At 50.9% G+C, this 21,195-nt stretch overlaps 1 protein-coding gene across 1 annotated transcript; it reads left to right on the forward strand.

The window, feature by feature from the left end:
• Nucleotides 1-10,829: 10,829 nt before the first annotated feature.
• On the forward strand, nt 10,830-12,258 carry FJX1 (four-jointed box kinase 1). Its single transcript, XM_052781879.1, has one exon. It carries the CDS (start codon nt 10,956-10,958, stop codon nt 12,231-12,233), a length of 1,278 nt encoding a protein of 425 aa, XP_052637839.1. The 5' UTR covers nt 10,830-10,955; the 3' UTR covers nt 12,234-12,258.
• The last annotated feature ends 8,937 nt before the right edge of the window (nt 12,259-21,195 follow it).

The following is a 21,195-nucleotide window of genomic DNA, read 5'->3' on the forward strand; positions in this document are numbered from 1 at the left end:
CCAAGAAATGTCTTAGCTGGCTCTTGGCTCTCCTTGGCTTCTGGACACAGTGCACATGAGCACAGAAGGCAGTCACTATCTCCTGTCAAAGCTGACATCCCGATCTGTAGAGCTCTCATCACAAGGATTGATTTTGATTGCGAGGTTTTGACTTTCCCACACACAGTGATAGCCCCATGTGCTGCAAACATAAATCCTGTGCAAGCTGCATGTGGCGGAGGTATGATCCAAATTCTTGTTCTGCTTGCTCGCAAAAGAACCTGACCTCCCTTGTTTCTGTCACTCCTTTTAGCTCAACACCTTATTGATTAAACACTTTGTTTTCATTTGGCTTTTGCATCCTTGACCTAATTTCATCCGGGGTAGGGAAGAAGACTCATATAAACAAGTCTTGAGAGAGTTGAGCTGTTTACTTCTATGTTGGTATTCTGACTGTCGAGCCGTACTGAAAACAATAGATCGTGGAATAACTTGCATTTAAGTAGAGACTCTTAGCAGTACATGGACAGCATTTTAACTACTTTGGTCACTTCAGAGCATTTGACCATGAGCAGACTCAACCTTGACATTTTAAGATAATAAAGCAATTAAGATGGGTGTTGCACATTAAGTATTATTTTGTTTCCTGAGCAGAATTCATAATATAGGCCCATCTGAGCATGTCACAGCTGAAGTCTTAAGCACAGCCTGAGCATCATCCTCATGCTGCACATTTAACCTAGTGAATATTGTGCTTTCTTTGGTTTTGGCAGCAGGAGACGGGAAGCTCTCGAGGTCCTCATGTGGGCTCCTGAGTGCTGCAGCTCCTGGTGAGAGCATATGCAGAAGGAAGGTCCAAGGTCTTCACACAGGCTTTGTCCTTGTTGCCCTTCCCCCTAGCAGGCAGAGGAGAGAGCACCAAAAGTCATTTTATGTAATTGCTTCAGGTTGCCCATCCATACAGTGGCATAACACTGCAGTACAGAGTGCCAAGAGGCTTCGTGGCAATGCAAACGCTACAAAGCTGAATTGCTCCGTGTTGGTGCTTAATTTGAGGAACTGTGTAAAAGGGCAGTTACAGAAATGCTATGTATTTCTTACAATTAGTTCTGTCCCAGAATAAAAAGCTTCTGGTGTAGAACCGGTGAAGGGACCTGTAATGCCTGTATCTGCCTTGGTGATTCCAAAATCCCAATGAAGTCCTTAAAGACAATCTTTAATGTAAGGACAGGGAGTCAGAGAGGGGTGCAGGTGGGTCCTGATGATCTGAACGGGGGGGCTGACGCAGCACACATGCCCATGTGGCTGCTTTTCCAGCCTAGAGACACCCAGGACCAGCTCAGCTCCTCCAAACCACTACTTGCCATTTCTTGTGGGGCAGATTACACTAAGCCACGTCTCTAGTCCCAGTCTGTATCTGAGGAAGTTCAGATGTCTGTTCAAATCCATCTCAAAGCTTAAAAAATTAAATGTATATTTTCTCCATGATGCCTTTGTTTGTTTGTGCTGTCTCTTGTTATCTCCCTGGTCTGTTTTTTTGTGACTCAGTGGAAAATCAGCTCCTGTGATGGCTAACAAAGAGCCAACAAAGAGGAAGGGAGAGCTCACATCAGTAACTCGTCACTATGTTTATTTTTCTCTTCTTTGGGGGATATTTTTTGTGACTCTCACTAAACTGTTTACACAAAGTTTGACAGCTAGGCAGAAAGTCATTTGCAAGGAAACCGGGCTAAATTAAAACAAAAATGTTGGTTAGTTTCCCAGAAGAAAAAGAGCTCTTTTCTGTAATGTCTGTGCTGCTCTTCCTCTCCACCCACATTTTGGGAGAGTTCAAATGTGATAACAGGGAGCTGAGCAGGGATGAAGACTGAATGAACTGTAGCTGGTCTGGAAGATGGGGAAGCTCATTTATCCCCCAAAACTTTTTGGTTTTTTATGATCTTTAGTTTGAGATTAATGGGAAGGACACAGTCCTACACATATCAGAAGTTACGTGGAATGACAGTGTATAGCCACAACAAAAATAATAAAATTCTACTGCATTGACTTTCCTGAGTGTCCACCAGCTCTTCCCAGCTCTCAAGGAGAACTCAAAGACCTCTTTAGACATCATGAAATAACTTATCTTCACAGCACCCCTTTCTGCAAGTGGAGAAACTGAGGCATGGGCAAGCTATGTGGCTCATCCAATGTCACAGAGGGGAAATGCAGTAGGGCCAGTTGTAGAAATTAACACCTGCATTGCCTGTCTTGCCAAATTATTGGATGCAAGAAAGGCTGCAGGAAAGACTCACCCTTATGCTTTTGTATTTCATCATTCCGGATAAAAGACACACTTTGTGCAGCACATGGTAAGCACAACATGGAGCCTCTTACACTGCTCTTAAACTGGCTGCCAGGAGTCCTAAACCTGTCTCAGGCTTTTGGAGGATGATGAGCAGCACCTCTTTCCCCAGTGAGGTGGAGGAGGCGTATCCTACCAGAGCACACGGTAGAACGTACAGCCCAGCTACAGTAGAACTGGAAATCATATCTTTATTTTGTAGTTCTACAGCCTAAGGCTCCAGCCACCAATCAGAGTTACTCCTCACTGCTGCGCAGTTTAGTGGCCAGGCACAGGCTTTCCAGGCTGAGGAACTAAGTATTGCTTTGGGCCAGTTAAACCATGCAGTAACTGACATGCTCTCCTGTTTGTAGGTAAAGTGTTTGGATTTCATTTAGAGTTAAAATACATTTTGATTTAACAAAAGCATTATGGTATTTTTAATAAAGCCTATTGAAGATAAAAATGTTTATGGTGCTTAGATATTGGGCAGATTCAGCTCCTGACTGCAGTCGTTAACCTCTGAAGGGTACTTTCCCAGTTCCTTTTAAATCACATGCATTAACTATCGCTTGCTTCTGACTCTTTATTCATTCCTTAAGAGAATGCTAGTTAAATACCAGATAAGTAAATACGTAATCAATGAGACATTTATTGAATGTTAATGCTGTATTTAATAAGGCTTAGAAATTTAAATGGGTCACATTAAGATGTAGAGTGCGCAGCAGGGAAACTTCTCAATGTCACCAGCCACAGTCACAGAAAAATCATGAGCTGGGGCCTTCAAAACTGGGACACCTTCATGACTCAGATAGGAGTGCGTTCTTTTGTTTCCTGCTCCTCACCCCACCAGCGGGAGGGCTCCTGGCAGGGAACATCGCCACTGCACAACGGACTGTGGTGTAGGGATCACTGCGGTTGCAGAGACCCCAACTGGTAAGTCCATCTGAGTGTTAATTTAGGCTAGTCATGCAAGTGTGGCAGTATTTCTGTGCTAATAACCTGAACCTGGGCTTCTGAGCTTGGACAGGGAGCCTGGCTAATGCACCTAGATCACATCCAGGCTCAGCTGGCTTACCTTCAGACAGTTTGGCTGTCCTTACATACATCGAGGTAGACCCTATTTATTTTCTTCAGTGAAGACTGAGAGTATCGGTCAATAACTTGATCCCAACAGCTGGAATGTATAGAAAAACTATTACAACAGGAATCGCAGCCACAGTCAATGCTCCCAGCAGAGACATCTGCTGGATAGAGCTAGGAGGGGTGGAAATCTCATCATTTGAGTCACTTAAAATTGGACGAAACAAAACCCTAGAGACTGTGGAGAAGGAAGAGTCCCCACAGGCGAGGAGAGAGCCTCAGTGTGGCCTCATGTGAAAGACTATACTGTCACCTGAGGTGGGACCATACCGGTCCTCCGTAGGAGACTTGCTCCCCATATGTGGCTGGAGGTTGCACCCTGGAGCCCACGGGGTGCCGCGTACGCTGATGTGCACGCTGCTGGTTTGGCACATTATTGTACAGCCCTAAGTGACCCAGTGTCAGCCCAGGGATGGCCCTAAGGGCAAGCTACAGGCTCCCTGGAGTGCCTGGTGTGGGTAAGAGCTGGGCAGAGCTGAGGAACCCTGCACCATGCAGGCACACAGCAGAGAGGACCTCCTCTGGCAGGACCTATGGGCCAAAGGAGAGGGACAGGGACACTGCTCCCTGTTTCTCACCGCCTCACAGCTTCATGCAGAGGCACAGGACACCTTCAAGGAGGGGAGAGGCCAGGGGAAGAAAAGTAAAGGTCCAGGGAATTCATACGTTCCTTTCTTCTGTGTCTTCTCCCTCCAGCACTCTTGGCAGCCGGAGGGGCTCCTCTGTCCTTGGAAAGAATCCAGCTGCCTCTCCAGGGAACGCAACAGAGAGAAGATGTTAGGGGCCTGGAAACTGGGTTTGCTATTTAAGCTGGTCCTTTTCTCTGCTTCGCGTAGAGAGAACTGAACAGCTGGCTTTCCACTGGCACAGCGGGGGTTTTTACCTTAAGACTAATTAGAACAGTTTCACTGGCAGTGCAAAAGCTGCACTTTTTTAGGACTTGCTGGAAAGTTTAAGATGTGTCCTGGGTGTATTTTTGCAGTAGAAGCTAAATTTTACGACCATTTTTTTTCCTTCCTGTAACAATAGTAACTCTACCTTTAGCCTGGCCTCATTTTTTGAGTCAAGTCTGGTCCATCTCAGTTTGTAACTGGGTCCATCACAGGACTGCCTAAGTGCCTGAAGAACACGTTAAAGGGAGGATATTTTTAATAGTGAGGGTATTTAACCCCTGGCCCAGCTTACCAGAAGGTGACGGAGAGTCTCTACCTGACGGCAGTAACTTTCCAAACCGTACGTACTTCTTCAAGTTCAATTTCACGGGTTTGCAGGATGGGTCAGGAGGAAAGAAGGTCCGTGGGCTATTACCAAGGTGGTTTGACCTTCTTTCTTCTGGAAAGACACCGAGTTTGGGTTTCTCCTCCCTCTTCTGTTATGCTACACCAGGGCAGGTGCCTGGGATTACTGTGAACTGTATTGAATGATATTGTTCACTCACACATTTTGGCAGCCAGAAGAATGAAAGGAGAAAAGTTATCGTTATATATGACATGAATATTGCAGGCCATGGGATCTGACCCTTCAGGAAACCCTACCTGAAAGCAGAGGCTAGTACCCAACGCATTATTTATGCTCTCATGTGGTAATTACCTTTTGTCTCCCAAAATCGCCTCAGCAGTTTCACTTGAAGAGGTTTCTTGAACTTCTTTACTTCCTGGCCTGAAAAAAAATGTATTTTTTGTAACGGACACAAATAGCTACTGCGTTTTCCTCCAGAATGGACTGTATTTAAGGGGAGTAGGGAGCAGTGACCTCCCAGAACTGTTCTAATGTGGATGCTGCAAGTATTGGTGAGCCGCTCACCACTGTGCAGCTTTGCCATTTCAGATCAGCCAAGGATCTCAGCCACGAAAAGCAAGGCCATCATGCCTGATGTGCCTGATGTTGCTCATATGGAAAATCCTCCCAGCTGAATCATCAGCTGTCTGGAGAGGCTGGGTTGGATTTATAGAACAGATACTGCTGACCTATCATTTCAATGTATTTCTTTCCTGACTGTTCTGCGGAGCCTGCTTGTTGGAGACCCTGAGAACATCAGTCTGAGCATAGCAGGAATTTCTTTCTATCTTTGCAGTTCACATTTAATAGGGATAAAAGCAAATCCCCTAACTGACTGAGCATCATCAGGCACCTGACAAGTCTTACAAACACTTTCAAGAGCCAGGCACAACAGCTCAAACACTTACTCATTTATTGCTTTGATATTAAAAGCAGAGAGTCACAGATATTAAAAACAGAGAGAGTCCCAGAGCACAGCGGAGATAGGATCCATCCGTGTACAGAAATTGCCTAGCTTCGTGTTCTACATGGTGCTTCAGATGACAGAAAAATCCTTCTAGAGTCCCATCTGTCTGGGAGCTTTTCTGCGAAATCAAGTAGAGTCAAAGCAATAGAAAAGCTTCCAGATTTCTCTATTCCAGGCTGAGACAAGTTTGTAAATACTTCCAGAGATTGCCAACACTCCTGCAGGGCAAGGTCTCCGACGTTCACCTCCCTGCTATGAAATGCTGAGCACCTTAACTTCTTCGGCCCTCCCCCACTCACAACCAGCTATAAATCCTGCCCTTCGGTTGCTGGAATATCTCATCATGAAGGATGCTTTTTTTAGGTTGAAAAGTACAAATCCACCTTGGCAGAGCCATAGGCAGGCATATACATGGGCTGTGCTGCTGATACATTTTTACGAAGCGCTCCTAGTGTGGAAATAACTTATAGTGACACTAAGCACGTAATATTTTTGCACGCTAACTTTTTGCCAGTATAGTTTATTCCAAAATTCCCACCCTTCCCAAGAGAAACAAGCTGTACTGGCAGTAGCATTGTTTTGATGGTAACCCTGCATCTGTACTAGACGGCTTTGCAGGCACAACTCTTCTCCCTTAGCCAGCTAGTCTAAGTAACGTCCTTGCAAAGGGAAGAGTGGAAACACGCAGGCCACATGGACGAGGGGCTCTGTGCGGGAGCTGCCCTTCCTCCCGGAGGCCGCAGATTCAGGCAGCACAGAAGGGCAGCGTAAGGTGCTCTCGCCGCCAAGTAAGCTGGCACCGGGGAGGCTGCGTCAGGAGGAACCTGTCATCGGCAGAAAAGGAGTGCTGTAATCAGCCAGTATAGGTTACTGGGATGATACCGCCCTGATGGAAGGCTCCTGAGACCCACGTTTTCACTGATCCCGTCGCTCAAGACACAAAGAGAGGAAGCGTGGAGGGACAGGAACATGCAGCGCTGACGAAGCAGGGGCGTCATTTCGCTAGAGTCTGTCTGCAGCAGGGCAGACTCCAGTTCTACAGGTGCAGGCACATTGCACCAGGGGCTCAACGCTCCTCTCCTGATAGCAATCTCAGGTGGTCCCTTTAAAAATGGCTGTCACTTGTTTGGGAGCTCATTGGCACCAGCTCGCTGCCAGGAGCCATAGCTACTAAATAGGGGTGGGAACAAGCCGCTCGGGGACAGTTGAGGAAATGTGGGATAGAAATAGAGGTGTTTGGTAACCTGACGGATAAAGAAGAAAGAGTGCAGGTAGAGCTGGAGAAGTACTCAAGGTGGGAACAATCTGTATAAAAAGACATAGGAGGGCGACATGTAGAAAAATTATGCTGGACTGGAGTAAAAAGTCCCTACTCCCACGTCACCCAGGATCCTGAACCATAATACAGAGTAAATGAAGGATTTTGTGTGTTGTGCTACTGAGAGAGATCACCATGAAGCAATAGCCCAGGCTCGCCCACTACAGTCTCCAGGGCAGGAGCTCACAGCCCTGCTGAGGTCAACATGACAGCCACCAGACTCGGTAACTTGGTGTTGAGGTGAGTTAGATCTGGCATCGAGTATACACCAAAACCAGCGATGAACAGAAAGCATCTGTCAGTACTCAGTGAAGGGAAGAGAAATTTCCATGAGCCTGGGAAGGATCTGAGGGGGCTAATCTTGGTAGTCCCAAAAGGTCTGTGCTGGGAAGTAACTTCCATGGCAATGCCTCTGAAAGGCGGGGGTGGAGGGGTCGTCTTGAAGCCTTGAGCTGTAGGAGAGTACCAGGTGAAGGTACGCAGTGCTGCCAGAGGCCAGAACTTGCCTGAGACAGAGGGTGCCAGCGCGGGGCTGGGCAGCCCCCCCAAGCTGTCCTCGCTGCAGCAGGCTGCAGCCACATCCCCTCCACCGGCTGCAGCTCCAGCCGTGGGAGGAGGCTCCCTCCCGCCCTGGAGAGCACTGGTGGATCTCTGGACACTTTGGAGCTGTTGGTAGTTCCAGGCTGTGGTGCAATGGAGACTCACTCTGCGCCTGCTTTGCCAGCCTTCCTTGCCCAGCAGAGACTGCTAGCAGGGGCAGGGCCCCTCAAGTCCAGCATAGGCAAGCTGCGTCCAGAAATTAAAGCCCCCATCTGCTTCCCCGTGATCCCAATCCTATCAAAGTCCATCAGAGTTTGGCGTTTGACTTGAGTACAAAATAACTTTTGCTGCAGGGGAGCAACCTTGAAGTCTCTGTTCAGTCCCTCTTTCTTCTACCTTTGATGGGAGGAATCACTGCTGCCTGCAGTGACAGGTACCCCACATCACCAGGAAGCTGGGTGCTGGGGGTCAGGAGGGGAGTGAGGAGAACAAAACCTTCACTAGGCTGAAATCAATGTGAAACACTAGCAGCTAGGCATTCCATGAGCCTAGCTTTGTTGGGCAGCTAAAATCAAGTTAATGCAAGAAACAATGTAGGGAAGCCAGAAATTATTTTGTTATCTTTTTACTTGCTAGGATTCTGGGCCTGGACAGTGGCCAGCTCTCCCCCAGCGTAGGGCTGAGAAGCTTGGAGACTGCTCTCCTTATCTCCAAGCTGCTCGTTGCAACGTCTGCAAAGCAGTAATGAGACATCTGATTGACCCAAATATATCAGTGATCACAGTTTCAGGAATGCTTAACATGCTGTAAATTGAACAGCACGTCAGCTTGGCTGATGTTTAACCCTCTACCAGCCATCTGGTTTTAAAAATATTCCAGCTTGTAGGCAGGACTATTGGCCAGTGGGGTGGCTCGGCAAAACTCTGGCTTGTTCTCCTTCCAAGTAGCGTAGTTAGGAGGCTGAGTATTTGGAGGGGGATGCTGTTTTCCCAGCTACTGATTTAAGAGTATAGCCTGTTGATTAACTGCTTAGCTTGCAAAAGGCAAGCTGTAATTGAAATGAACGTCACGCATAACTTGGAGCCTGTTTTCACCTTAATACCAGGAAATGCAGCGTCCTTATCCATGGCGATGGTACTTTTCCAGGGGGACTTCCCAGTGCAGGCACTGGCAGCTGGATGCTCACTATTAAGCATAATTCACCCTGCAAGAAATGCAAATAATTCACTTGAATCAAAATATCTGTCCAACCTGTGTATGGAATAAAATGCGTTTTTTTGCTTTCAGTCCTTTCTCAATGAGCTGTGAGTTTTCATCAAACTATTTCAAGCTGGAAAGTGGCAGAGAAGAGAGGCTAATTCTGTGACATTTCTTTGGTAAAAATATTCAGCCTACCGTTGGATAAAAGCCTCCTGCCTAGTGTAATGGCGCCATTCTTGCTGGGCACTGTGAGATGTAGCAATCCCCAGTCCCAAATCACACACCCGGTGTTCACCGTGCAGCTCGCGTGGCTTCAAAGGGTGAAATCATAGAGCACCATCTGGCAGTAAGGCTTCGGGGTCGGAACAGCACGAGACCTGAATTCGTGGGTGACAAGAGCAACGATGATGGCTCATGTCGCGTTCGAGGGAAGCCGGGATGGTGACTAGTTCTCGTGACTTCAGCAAGTCCCTGTGTGCATGAGGGACCCAAGAGCGCTCAGTGCTCCCAGTTACCGGCGTCGCAAGGAGGTGCGAGGTCCCGTCGGCAGAAAAGCCATCAGCCACGGGTTCGGCCAGGCGCTGGCTGTCCCCTCCGCGCCTGGCCCCTCTCTCTCTTGCCAAGAGACCCCCTCCACCCGGGAGCCAGCCCTTCGCTTCCCAAGGGTCCGCTCGGGTGAGGGGGATAGGGCTGGAGGGGCCGGTGCCGCTGCCGGTGCAGCGCGGCGCCGTGACCGGCGGGAGGAGCTGGTGCGACGCGGCCGCTCGGCTGCCGGCGGGAGCGGGGCCGGGGCCGGGGCCGGGGCGGGGGGGGGGAAGCGGGGTCCGTTCTCTCCGCTCCCGCCCTGCCCGGGCTCGGGGGCAGCCGGGGCCGCCCCCCCCCCCCCCCCCGCCGTGGGACCGGAGGAGAAACGCTGCCGCTAGCAAAGGCGTTTGGCGTCGGACGGCCGGAGCTTCCCGAGGGGGTCGGGGGGGGGTCCCGGTTTATAGGGGAGTTTGGGGCAGGGAATTCAGCTTCTGCTTTGGTTTGGGTTTTTTTTGGGGGGGGGGGTTGGAAGTTGTTAAGGTGGATTAGGGGAGTTTGAGTGTTTTTAGCAAAATCCTGGAAAAGAGGGAATTCCCTTTCTCTTATATTAAATTAAATTGCGTTCCAGCCAACCTGGAAGACTGTGGCGTGGTTGGAAAACCAGGAGTTGTTGTGGTATCTCAAGGGAGCGGGAAGAGTTGAGGAGGTGAGAAAGGGCTTTTTCTCTTTTGCAATGCTTAAGATTCTGTATGTGGTGGTTTTGCTTCGCTGCTCCAACTCCAAAAACTGCTTTGGAGGAGAGCCACGGCACTGGCTGAAGGGAGAGGTGTTTAATCTAACCGGGCTCACGAACATGGGCTTCCCCAGAGAGGTCTCCAGTAAAATACAGAAAGAGCAGAACTAAGCTTCCTCGCCTTGGGGAGGCCGGAAAGTGGAAATGGGGGGACCTTGTCGCCCCTCGCTCCGCACGCTGTACGTGCCCGGCGCCGGTGTTGCGGGCGAGCCCTTTGTGCGAGAACCCGCCGCTCCCAGCGCGGGGGGACGGGGACGGGCGGAGCGCAAGGGATGCCGATCCGCCGCTGACCGCGGCGCGACCCCGCCGGTCCGCCGTGGGCGGGAGGCGCCGCGGCCGTGCCCGGAGCCTCGGCGGGAGCCCGCGCACCGGCGCGGGGGGTGGGGGACGGTCCCACCGCCTTCCCCTCCCTCCCTCCCTCGGCGGGCCGGCTCCTTTGTGCTGCCCGCAGCGGGGAGGGGGGAGCGGCGGAGCCAAGCCCCCGCCCCCCGCCGCGGCGCAATCCCTTCCCTTCCGCCCACCCACGCCCCCACCCCCGCGCCCCGGCCTCCTCGACGGGACGCCCCGCGCGGGTGGGCCTACGAGCGCCGCCGCCGGGGCATCGCCGCTTTAAGCGGAGGGCCACGCCGGGGGACGGGGCGGGCCGGGCGCGCCCCCCCGGCTCCCCCACGTGGTGCGGGTGCCCGTGCCTCCCGGCCGCCGGCGGAGCGGGGCGCACACGGCGCGGGGCTGCCGCCGGGGCTCGCCTGCTTCCTGCCGCCGCCGCTCCCCGGGCGGCTGGTCCGGCCCGGTCCGGCCCGCGGCCATGCGCCAGCGCCGCGCCGAGCGGCCGAGCGGCGGGGCCGCACCGCCGCCGCGTCCCGCGGCCGCGGCGTGAAGCGGCGGGAGGATGAAGCGGGCGAGGCGGGCCGCGCCGGGCCCCCTGCCCGTGCTGGGGCTGCTGCTGCTGGGCGCCCTGCCGGGGCTCTGGACGGTGCTGCTGCTGCTGCGGCGGGAGGCGGCGGCGCAGCCGGAGCCGGAGCCCGAGCCGCGCCCGCCCGCGGGGCCGTCGCCGGGGCGGTGGGGCTGGGAGCGCTCCCCGGCGGCTCGGGGCGAGCCCGGCGGCGGGCAGAAAACTTTCCGGGCGCTGCTGGCGGTGCCGGCGGCGGCCGGCCGGGAGGAGCGGGGCGGCGAAGGGCGGGCGGCGGCGGCGGCGGGCGGCGGCTGGCCGGTGGAGCAGGGCATCTTCTGGAGCCGTGAGCTGGAGGAGCGGGTGCCGCCGGGCTTCGCGGCCGAGGAGGCGGCGGCCTGGCTGTCGGCCGCCCGCGGCGCCCGCGTGGCCTCGCTGGAGCGGGGCGGCTGCGGGCGCAGCTCCAACCGGCTGGCGCGGCTGTCGGACGGGAGCCGCGCCTGCGTCCGCTACGGCATCAACCCGGAGCAGATCCAGGGCGAGGCGCTCTCCTACCACCTGGCCGGCGTGCTGGGCATGCAGGAGCGGCTGCCGCCCATGGCCCTGGCCCTGGTGGAGGCCCGCGGGCGGCAGTGGGAGCCGGTGCGGGAGGAGCTGCGCGGCTCGCACTGGGCCGAGGGCGCCGTGGTCAGCCTGACCCGCTGGGTGGACAACCTCACCGCCGTGGTGGCCCCCGCGCCCTGGGGCGCCGAGGCGGGAGGCGGACGGCGGCTGCAGCCGCTGTCGGCGGGGGGGCTGGGCGGGCTGCCGCCGTCGCAGCTGGTGGAGCTGGTGCAGTGGAGCGACCTCATCCTCTTCGACTACCTGACGGCCAACTTCGACCGCCTGGTCAGCAACCTCTTCAGCCTGCAGTGGGACCCGCGGGTGATGCGCCGCGCCACCAGCAACTTGCTGCGCGGCCCCGACGGCGGGCTCGTCTTCATGGACAACGAGGCGGGGCTGGTGCACGGCTACCGCCTCCTCGCCATGTGGGACCCCTACAACGAGCCGCTGCTCCGCTCCGTCTGCGTCTTCCGCGAGGGCACGGCGCGCCGCGTCGCCGAGCTGCACCGCCGCCGCAGCGCCGCCGCCGAGCTCCGGCGCCGCTACCGGGCGCGGGAGCCGCTCTGGGCCCGCCTCGGCTTCCTCTCGGAGCGACAGTCCGAGCTGCTGCAGGCCCGCGTCGACTTCGTGCACCGCCACATCGCCCACTGCCGCGCCCAGGCCGCCCTGCTCTGAGGGGCCGCCGCCGCCGCGGGAGGGACCCGGCTGACCCCCCCCCCCCCGGCCCCGGCGGGGCTCCGCGGCCGCCAGAGGGCCGGGAGCGGCCGCTGCTGCTCGGCTGCCGGGGCCGTCTGTCGAGAGGAGCGATTAAGTCGCCTTCGGGATCTCTGCAGATGCGGAGCGCGGCCGGGATAATGACGGCCGAGGCCCGGCCGGGGGCTCGGCTCCCGAAGCCGGGCAAAAAACCGGGGAGGATTCCGCGTCCGGAGCGCGCCCCGTCGCCCCGCTCGGGGCGGTCGCCTTCGGCGGGGAGGCCGGCGTCTTTGTGCGGGTTGGGGCTGGCTGCCTGCTCCTCCCGACGGAGGGAGGCAGGCGGAAACATTTTTCTACACACTCTTCCCTCCGCGGCAGCGTCTTTTCAGTACGAATGTCGGTATTCGTAGGCCGAGAACTGATTGCACAATAGGGGAGCCCCCGAGGAGCAAAACTGCCCTATTTATGAAGCTAGTTTCCTACCGGTTGGTTTTCTTTAACGAGAGTCGAACCTTTCCGCTGATGATTGTGAAAGCTTGTCGATGAGAAGTGTATAGGAAGCCCATATTCCGTTAGCTCTTAGTCTTTGTTGTGGATGCATCTGTTTTGATTCTTAAGCGTTTGTGTGTAATCATCACCCCCACCGCCACCACCCCCCTTTCGTCTGACCGGCGAAGTAACTGACTAATGGGTGACACGAGAGGATCTCCCAGGTTTTAAAAACGTTGCTGAGCGCTAAGACTTTGACGCAATAGTTAAAGTGGAGGAAAAACTGTTTCATGCACTTTACTTTGACTTTTTAATTTTTTATAAAAGAAGACCTTTTTATTTTACAAAGTCAGCCTTTTATGTACATTATATATGTTCATAAGCTTTTCTGTAACATACTAAAGAAACTGATATTTCAGTAAAGCGTGTTAATGTTTTGCCTTCTTTGTCCTGAATGTTTGCCTGAGCTTTGACAGGGAAGCATGCACCTCCTCCGTCTTCCCTGATGGGCAGTGGAGACCACCTCTTTCCAGCTTCTCACTCCACCGAACTGAACGAACTTGAGCTCGTTCCCTCCGAGACAGTGCGGGGTAGAGTTAAGCTTTCAAACACTCCCCTTCTCTCTCTCTCCTTCCTAGCCGTTGTGTCATCGAAAGGCCAAAAGCTCTTCGAGTGGTGGAAATAATGTGACTATTGCATACTTTAGCTGAATAGACTTTTGTCTGGTTTTTAAAGCCTGAAATGAACTACCTTGACTAGCACTGAGGTAACTGAAGCAGCTAGTTTCAGCAAACCAATGTAGATCGTGTGGGCTTAGCTGCCATCAGCCTATTCGGGTGCTGGGTACCAACCTCTTAATACAGGTCGCGTCAAGTGTTCCTGTACCAGGAACGTCTCCAGAGGTGGCGGTTGCTTTCAGTGGGCATTTACACTGGTTCTCAGTCCTCTCTTCCTATTTTGGGTATCTTTGCAATGGGGGGTGAGGCAGGATTGGGGAACGGGAACGCTTTGCAATCTTGCTGAAACAGTTGGTGGGGGGGTTTCCTACAAAAGTTTTGTTCTAGGTAAGGCAAAGCAGTAGCAGTGGGTGTACAAAATAAAATATCTGCATCTCTTGTTTGCTTTTTTACGTGTGCCAGTATTCATAGAAGAGATCATTGTATGGCTCAAAATACAGCCAGAGTAAGGACAAACTAATCCTCTTCAAACCCCAAATGCCGGTATATATCCTGCTGTAATCAAACAGCAGCATAATCTCTTCTACATCTGGAGAGGCACCTCCCTGGATGAAGGCAGCAGCGTGCTCAGTGGCTGCTGCGCAAGTAGGTGCTGTCTTCAGTATGTCGAGTGCTAACCTTCCCCTGAACTCAGAAAGAGCTGTGCATTCGTACCTGCAGAAGGTCTTTAGTCCTCATTTATTTAGATTAAACTTCCCGTAAAGACAATTTTCTTTGGCCATTACAGTGTGTTCCTTTTTTTTTTTCTTTTTTTTTATATAGGACAAGACAACAGTTTTACAAACAACTTAAAGTTAACGGTCGATTAGTTAGCTGTATTAGATATTGCAGCTGTGTGTGTGAGTATTTATTTTAGAACGTACCAGCAGCCTCCAAGACTAGCTTTCGTTCAACTGCTTAACTGACAAGGCTCTCTATTGAACTTGTATTTATAGTTCACTGCATTTATCGCTCCAAACAATGCACAGAATCCCATGTGACCTTCCTTTGCCATTTACATGATAATACACAATTTAACTGTGTAATTCTTAGTTCTTCTTTAGCATTGCTTTGTAACTCAAATGCAGCAGCTCTGTCGCATTCACCTAATGAAAATACATTTAAATAATTAACTGCTGGCATAAATTTTAAACCACTGTGCAGAGCAAACTGCTGTGCCACAAACATCTAAGGTTTCATTTCTGTTTAAGTACTTCTCTAAGTATGGCACAACTGTGGTTTTGACGGCTAATGGGAAATAAATCTCCTTTGCAACGTCTTTAGAGCCAGAGCCTAGATAATTACACCTTTCGAGAAGAAACACGGTTTTCTACTTGGTGACTGGTAACTACCTCAAGTCATATATAGGTTACATGTTCAAAAATGGCGTAGTTGTAGGCTGGTGTGAAACTAGAGACGCTGTGCTAGAGAAGCTGTGCCCTACTGGGAAATGTGTTTGTTCAAAGAGAACGGAGAAAACTAGCTTGGATGGATGATGATAACTTCACCTTGTTGCTGCATTTTATTTTTCTGGTGTGGATCATCTGCTGCTGTGCCAGAGGAAGCTTTGAGTTACCGTCACATTAAGGAAAACTGACTTTCTTCCGTGTGATTTCTTTAAGGCAAACAGTGCTTTGTAAATCAGTGGCCTGGTACGCTTTTTGCATGCCGTTTTAGCTGTATATGCTGATGTTTTACTACCTTCCTATAGAAACCAAGGGGTGAAACCCTGTAAAACTTTTTGTAGTGTAATTTCAATGGCACTTGTCTAACTCTGCTTTCTTCCAGTGGAGTTTCCTTTGAGTTACAGTAATTGGACGGGCAAGGAAGACCATTGCTTATTTGAGAACAAGGCGGCTTAAGGACCTGGAAGTTGGGAGGGGAAGGTTGTTCTCATAGCAGGATCAGCCGGTTCTGGCCGTGCGTTGCTGGCAGCTCAGCAGCACTTTACCTGAGGCTCAAGGAATCGGCTGCGCCAACTTGTACCAGAATGGGGCTGTAGGGCGTCAAGCCTCACTCAGCAGAACGCTGAAGGATGCACTTAACTTCCCACCGCTTTTCACAGGCTTTCGGTGAAGTATGTGCTTACAGGTTGGCCGCACTGGTGCCTCAGTTAGATGTGGCTTGTTGCACGGGACTGAGAAGAGTCTTGAAAAGGTTGGGTGGGCTTGGCAGCGAGCCGCCTGTCCCAGATGCAAGACGGGAGGTCTCGTTTTCCGCTCTGCGGAGACTCATGTGCTTAACTGATAACACTAGCTTCAGAAAAAAAACAGGAAAAAAAATATCTAGAGGATGTTGTAATTTGAATGCACTTCATTCAGTCCCATATTTCTGTATGTTTCCCTGATTAAATTCAGAATGCCTCCCCCAGATTTTTTTCTTTCATTGGAATCTACGGGGGCGTGTAGGGTAGGGGGTTGTTGCTACGCCCAGCTTGAGTTCACGGTCACTGGGCTGTTACCTCCAAACCCTACTAGTGTGAAGGGGGGACGGAGTTAGTTTCTGAGAACTGCCTAAGGGGTATCAAAATTGTGCGTGCGGTGCCTCCTGCATCCCCAGGGAGCACTGGGCAGCAGAGCCTGGCTGAATTCAGTGGGGTGCCCCTTCGTGAAAAAAGCAAGACTGGCATTTGCAGCACAAATCTCCTTTCCTTTTGTTTGCTTGCATCTGAAGTAATTTCCAATCTGGATTTATTTTCCTTGTGGGTTTCCCTTTGAGAATTCCCCTCACTGCTTGGGAAGCTCTTCCCAGGCACAGAGTCCCCTCGCCTCACACACAAAGCAGCTGCCCTGGGGATGGAGCCGAGTTGTCCGCTTTGCTGCCCGACTGAGGCCATGTCAGCCCATTCAAAGATTCAGGAAATAACTCGAGGCCAGTGGAAGACAGTGAAAATATTGTTAGTTACACTTTGACTTACTGGGCGTACAGCAACGCTCTTAACATCGCCGGCGTAGTTTTTGTGGTTTGCCTTCCCTTTGAAGTTCGGTGCATTTTTTTTTAAATGGTAATAATACTTAGAATTTTCTCACTGACATTACTAGGTGGTCCAGGACTAGCTTGGATATGAGATTGTATTAAGACTTAATCCCATTTTGCATGTTATTCCTACTTTGCAACCACAGCATAAAATTTAATCACTCCTTCAGAGCTGCACTCCCTGGGTTGAACGTGGCAAAGCTCCCACGAGAACAGGCTGGGCTGCGCAGTAAGCAGTGACTGCCAGGCACCTGCATGGCTCCTGCGACTCTCAGTGACCTAGAAAACCTTTTACTTTGCCATCTTGGGTGCAAACGTAGCTCTCCCCACTGAAGTAATGTGCGCTCCTCTGAGCAGAAGTTACTTCCCAACGCGGTGACTCGCACCCGGAGAGAATATTTTGCTGTGCATAAACTGGTATTTTAACGAACGTTATCAGTCCCACCTTCAGGGACTGTTTAGTCTAACTCAGTGTCCTTTGCGTATGGGGCAGGAGCAAGGTTTTATACCTGTAATGTCTCAACCCCCTCTCGTGCTCTCGCTTTCCATCGCCCGCTTCAGGCGGAGGCGCAGGATGAGCTTACGGGGCAGAAGTTTGGGACCGCTGCTGCGTGCGGGTGTGAAAGGAACCGTGCAGACAAAGGAAGGAGAGTAATCCCGTCTGAAAGCAAGCCAGCGCTGCACTCGAGGAAGAAGCTCAGGCTGGATTATTGGAGGATGAACGACAGTAATAGGACAACAAAGAAGGTCTGGCGCTGCAGTCGGACTGGCTGTTTCTGAGTGATCCTGCTATTCAATCACTCCTCGTGGGTTTGGGGGGGGGGGGGGTGTTGTGCACGTGGCACTCGGACCGTTTCTGCAAGGAAACAAACCCAAGGGAAGACTGACTGCAAAATGCAGCCATCGCTGACGCAGGGAAAATTGAGCAGACCTCCTGAAGACCCAGACCCCCTCAGTTCCTCTCCCAGGGAGGGAAAGGCAGGTAGGGGGATTTCAGGTGGGATGTAAGCAGAATGCAAGCTGGGGAAGAGTACGTTGCAGCATATTGTAATACCATTAATACAGGGCAGATTTAAATTGTGCTGTTACATGTACTGCCAGGATATCATCATGCTTGTCTACCCTCTGTCATGTGGGCTTTTTCAAGTGTCATACAGTGTCAAGCCAGTCCTTGGTGTCAAGCCAGCAGAAGGTGTTTTCAAAGAAGTAGTCAAAGGCATGAAAGATCCAAAAAAGAAACAGATTTTGAGACACTTGAAAGTGGGCAAATTCCACACCAGCTATGTCCGCAGCAATGGGACACATTCAATGAATTTGCCTGTGCCACCTTGTGAGGTGTAGAAAGACGCAGGAATGGAGAGGAAAGCACTCCAGAAAAGGACAGAGAAACAGTTGAATCCTTGCAGATGCTGGGGATGGCAAGTGGCAAATATCCTTTGGGGAAATTGCATGGGTGCAGAGGCAGCGTGTCCCTCACAGCCCCTTTCTGTACCTTCTGTGACAGGTTTCCTGCAACCACCTCTGAAATAGGTCTTTTCTAGGCAGCCTGTGTCACAGAACAAGGAGAGAAGTGTGTGTAGCAGGAGGCCTTTGGCACTCGAGTGCAGGGGACCTGCCTTTCCCCCACGTAGACCACTGACAATTGGTGATCTGGAAAGCAGAGGCTCATTTTCAAAACCTGTCATTAAATTTTTCTGTCATCTGATGGATTTCAGCCTGCGTAACGTTATGTATATTCAATAATTTTTACTGCCCTCAATATTTAAGTCAACCCATTCAATATTATTTACCAAAACTCATGAAATGTTGAGAATGTTTTTACTCTCCCCATTCAGAGTTGTGAGCAGTTCATTAAAAAGCTCCCTTTCGGTGCCATCAAATCCCTGTATATAATTTAATACCCAAGTATCTAACAGCACAGGGTTTCCCAAACTACTTGAACTAGGGGATACTGCCAGCCTCGAGGCACTCTCAGAGCTCACACCTGCAGCTGTGCCGTAGTGAGGGTTCACAGGGCTTTGGGGTCCGTGTGGTTTTGGGTGAGGAGCAAGGCTGCGAGGGTCCCCTCGCTGCTGCCACTCGCTGCTCCTCGTGTTCCCCAAAAGCACGTGCGGGAGTTAAAATTACCGTTGGTCTGTATGGACCGAGTTGAAGTTGTTTTTCCTCTTTTAGCTGAACGGTAGCTGAAGGGCTTTGTTCCTAAAGGTATCATCTCACGGAAAGCAAAAGGCAGCTGTTAAAGTGTCTGTGTCCATGTCCCGTCCCCCCAACTACCCCTCCCTTAAACTCCCTCTTCTGCCAAAAGCCTTCTCCCCTCATGGCTGAGATCTTAAAAAAATGCCTTGCAGTGAGGACAGACAGGCATTTACCTCAAGCGATACTAATGCACTAATGCAAGCCGGTAATGAAGTAAGGACCAAACGCGTTTTATATCAGTATCTCCAACGCCAGCACAAAAGCAGAGGGATGTATTTCTGTGTGTCCTATGTTTCAGTCAGTCATCATCATTTTTTAATGCACCTGTCTTGCCAGTTTCCTTTTTGTGTCTTCCTCTGGGGGAAAGAGTGTTAATAAACTATGGTTTAAAGCTGCCATTGTGATTTTTTGTTTTTATCCATACATGATTGTAGGAGTCTGCTTGCAGAATTTACTTAAGTGACTGCAGTTAGTCAATTTGCTTTAGTTTACCTGCATCACCTTCATCATCCCCAAAGTTTTCAATGCCCTTTAGTATGTTCAAGCTAAGGAAAAGTAATCGCTTCCTTTGTTTTGTTAAAACCATATGGGATTTGCTCATCTGACAAAGAGTTATTTTTTATTTTTTAACAGTGCAGTGCAAAATCAGGTGGCATACATTATGGATGAACATGGATGCAAGGATCTGGAGGATATTAATGGTACTATTTCCTTTCACACCAGCTGCCCAGCAAGGCAACTGCTCAGTGGAGATATCCCAGGTTTGATAGCTGCCAGAGATCAAAACCAGGCCCACTGTTTGCAATTTGTTAAATGCAAGTAACAGACTAAATTCTTTTCTGATTTACAGCCCTGCAGGGGCAAGAGCATGAGTTTGCCTGCAGTTTGGGTGCAAAAGCTGGTGATGAGTATATCCATGATGAGTATTATTTAAGATATGCTTCCTCCCGCTTTTAGAAATGATGAGGGGGAGTGACAGTGGTGCTTCTTGCTCCTTTCTTTGCCGAGCGAGCCAGCAGACTGCCAGGAGCCCAGCTAACCAGAGCCTGCTGTGAGAGTCAGGATGACAGGAGGTTTTATGAGCTCCTCTATCAAGGAATATTTCAGGTTGTGCCAAAAATGAGGCAGTCATCTTCTGACTCATAAAAACAATCACCTGTGTAGAAATTTATCAAAGGTAGCAGCAAAGAGGAAAAAAAAACCCAAACGTTCCGACTGGGAATGTCACACCGAGTCCAGCTATATTACTTTCAAGGCTCATTAAAGTGGTTAGTAGATAGCATTGAGTCATTCCCTTCCCAACAAGGTGGCACAGTGCAGAGCGGAGCGGAGACAGCCTGGGGACCAGCACAATGTGTTACTTGGGATGCTGTCCAGTGACAGAGACTGAGGCTCCCGAAATTGCGAATGACAGAGCCCAGCGCAGCCATTTATCCCTCCATTCGAGCCAGCACAGAGGAGCTGCTAACCGGGCCCCTCAGGTGCTTGTCAGCTGTAGAGCAACAAAGGACCACGACCGATGACTGACAGGTTTTTTACCAGTTTGTCATTTATTACGGAGCTGATGAAATGTCTAACTTTCTGAAGATGAGTGGTTGGAGCTGATACAGATCGGTTAAATGGATGCTCCTGGATTAAGCCTCCTGTTTTTCTTTAAGAAGAAAAGCGAATCTTTTCCCTTCCTTATGTTTCTATCAGTGCTTCAGATGATTAAAAGTAAATTAGAAACGTAATTTACTTGTCAGTGAATAGTCTAGATAGTTATTTTACTTGTATTTTGCTCCTCCTAGTCAAGGCACATAAATGAGGCACTTTTTGTCAGTAACTTATCTCCAGGCAGTTTCATTTTTCTAGACCTCTCCTACACAATCAGGACACGGCAGTAACTGTACTGTAGACTCCACAATTGGTATTCCTTGAAATTAAGCTATTCCCATAAAAGTCACGCCAATTATTTCTTTATGTTTTTGTGTAAAAGAGAATATTTAGGATTTTTTTCCTTGTGAGTCTTAACAAACCAGGCTACAATTTTTTCCTCTTTCAAACTGTCAGGTTTAGCTCCTTTATGTCAAAGGGAGAGCAGACAGCTGCTTCATGTGGCAATATCTATTTCCTATAAAACAGCACGGCAAGCCCATCTGTCTTAACAGTGCTTTTGGTGACATCAGGAAAGCTGTCTCTGATTAAAGAGGCATAGGACAGGTAGGTTACATACCGAAGTATGGATCTCAGGCTTGGTTGCTTTGTGGGTGATGTATCCCTGCTTTGTGAAGGTATGGGCAGTTGGGCTTAGTAAGTAGATCACGGATGCGTACGCAGTGTCAGCAATTGATATGAATCGGGACGCTGGCGAGTGCGAGTGTTAGAGAGGCTTTGTTCGGCCCCGGGAGAAGAAAACCCTCAGGACCAGCCCCAGCACAACTATCTCCTTTCCTCCTCCTTCACCTCCCACCCCCTTCGGTTGAAAATAGATGTTTAAGCCGCAGAGCAACCCAAAGCGTGTTCAGACAGGATCGAAACAGGTGGCCGGGGAAGCTGCAGGGTCTGTGCTGACTCCACTGATGTGA

The sequence above is a fragment of the Harpia harpyja genome, chromosome 3, assembly GCF_026419915.1.
Source record: "Harpia harpyja isolate bHarHar1 chromosome 3, bHarHar1 primary haplotype, whole genome shotgun sequence".
NCBI lineage: Eukaryota > Metazoa > Chordata > Aves > Accipitriformes > Accipitridae > Harpia > Harpia harpyja.

Bases quoted from the DNA above. Each gene is read 5' to 3' on its own strand.
- FJX1 (XM_052781879.1), top strand. From the start codon at position 10,956: ATGAAGCGGGCGAGGCGGGCCGCGCCGGGCCCCCTGCCCGTGCTGGGG.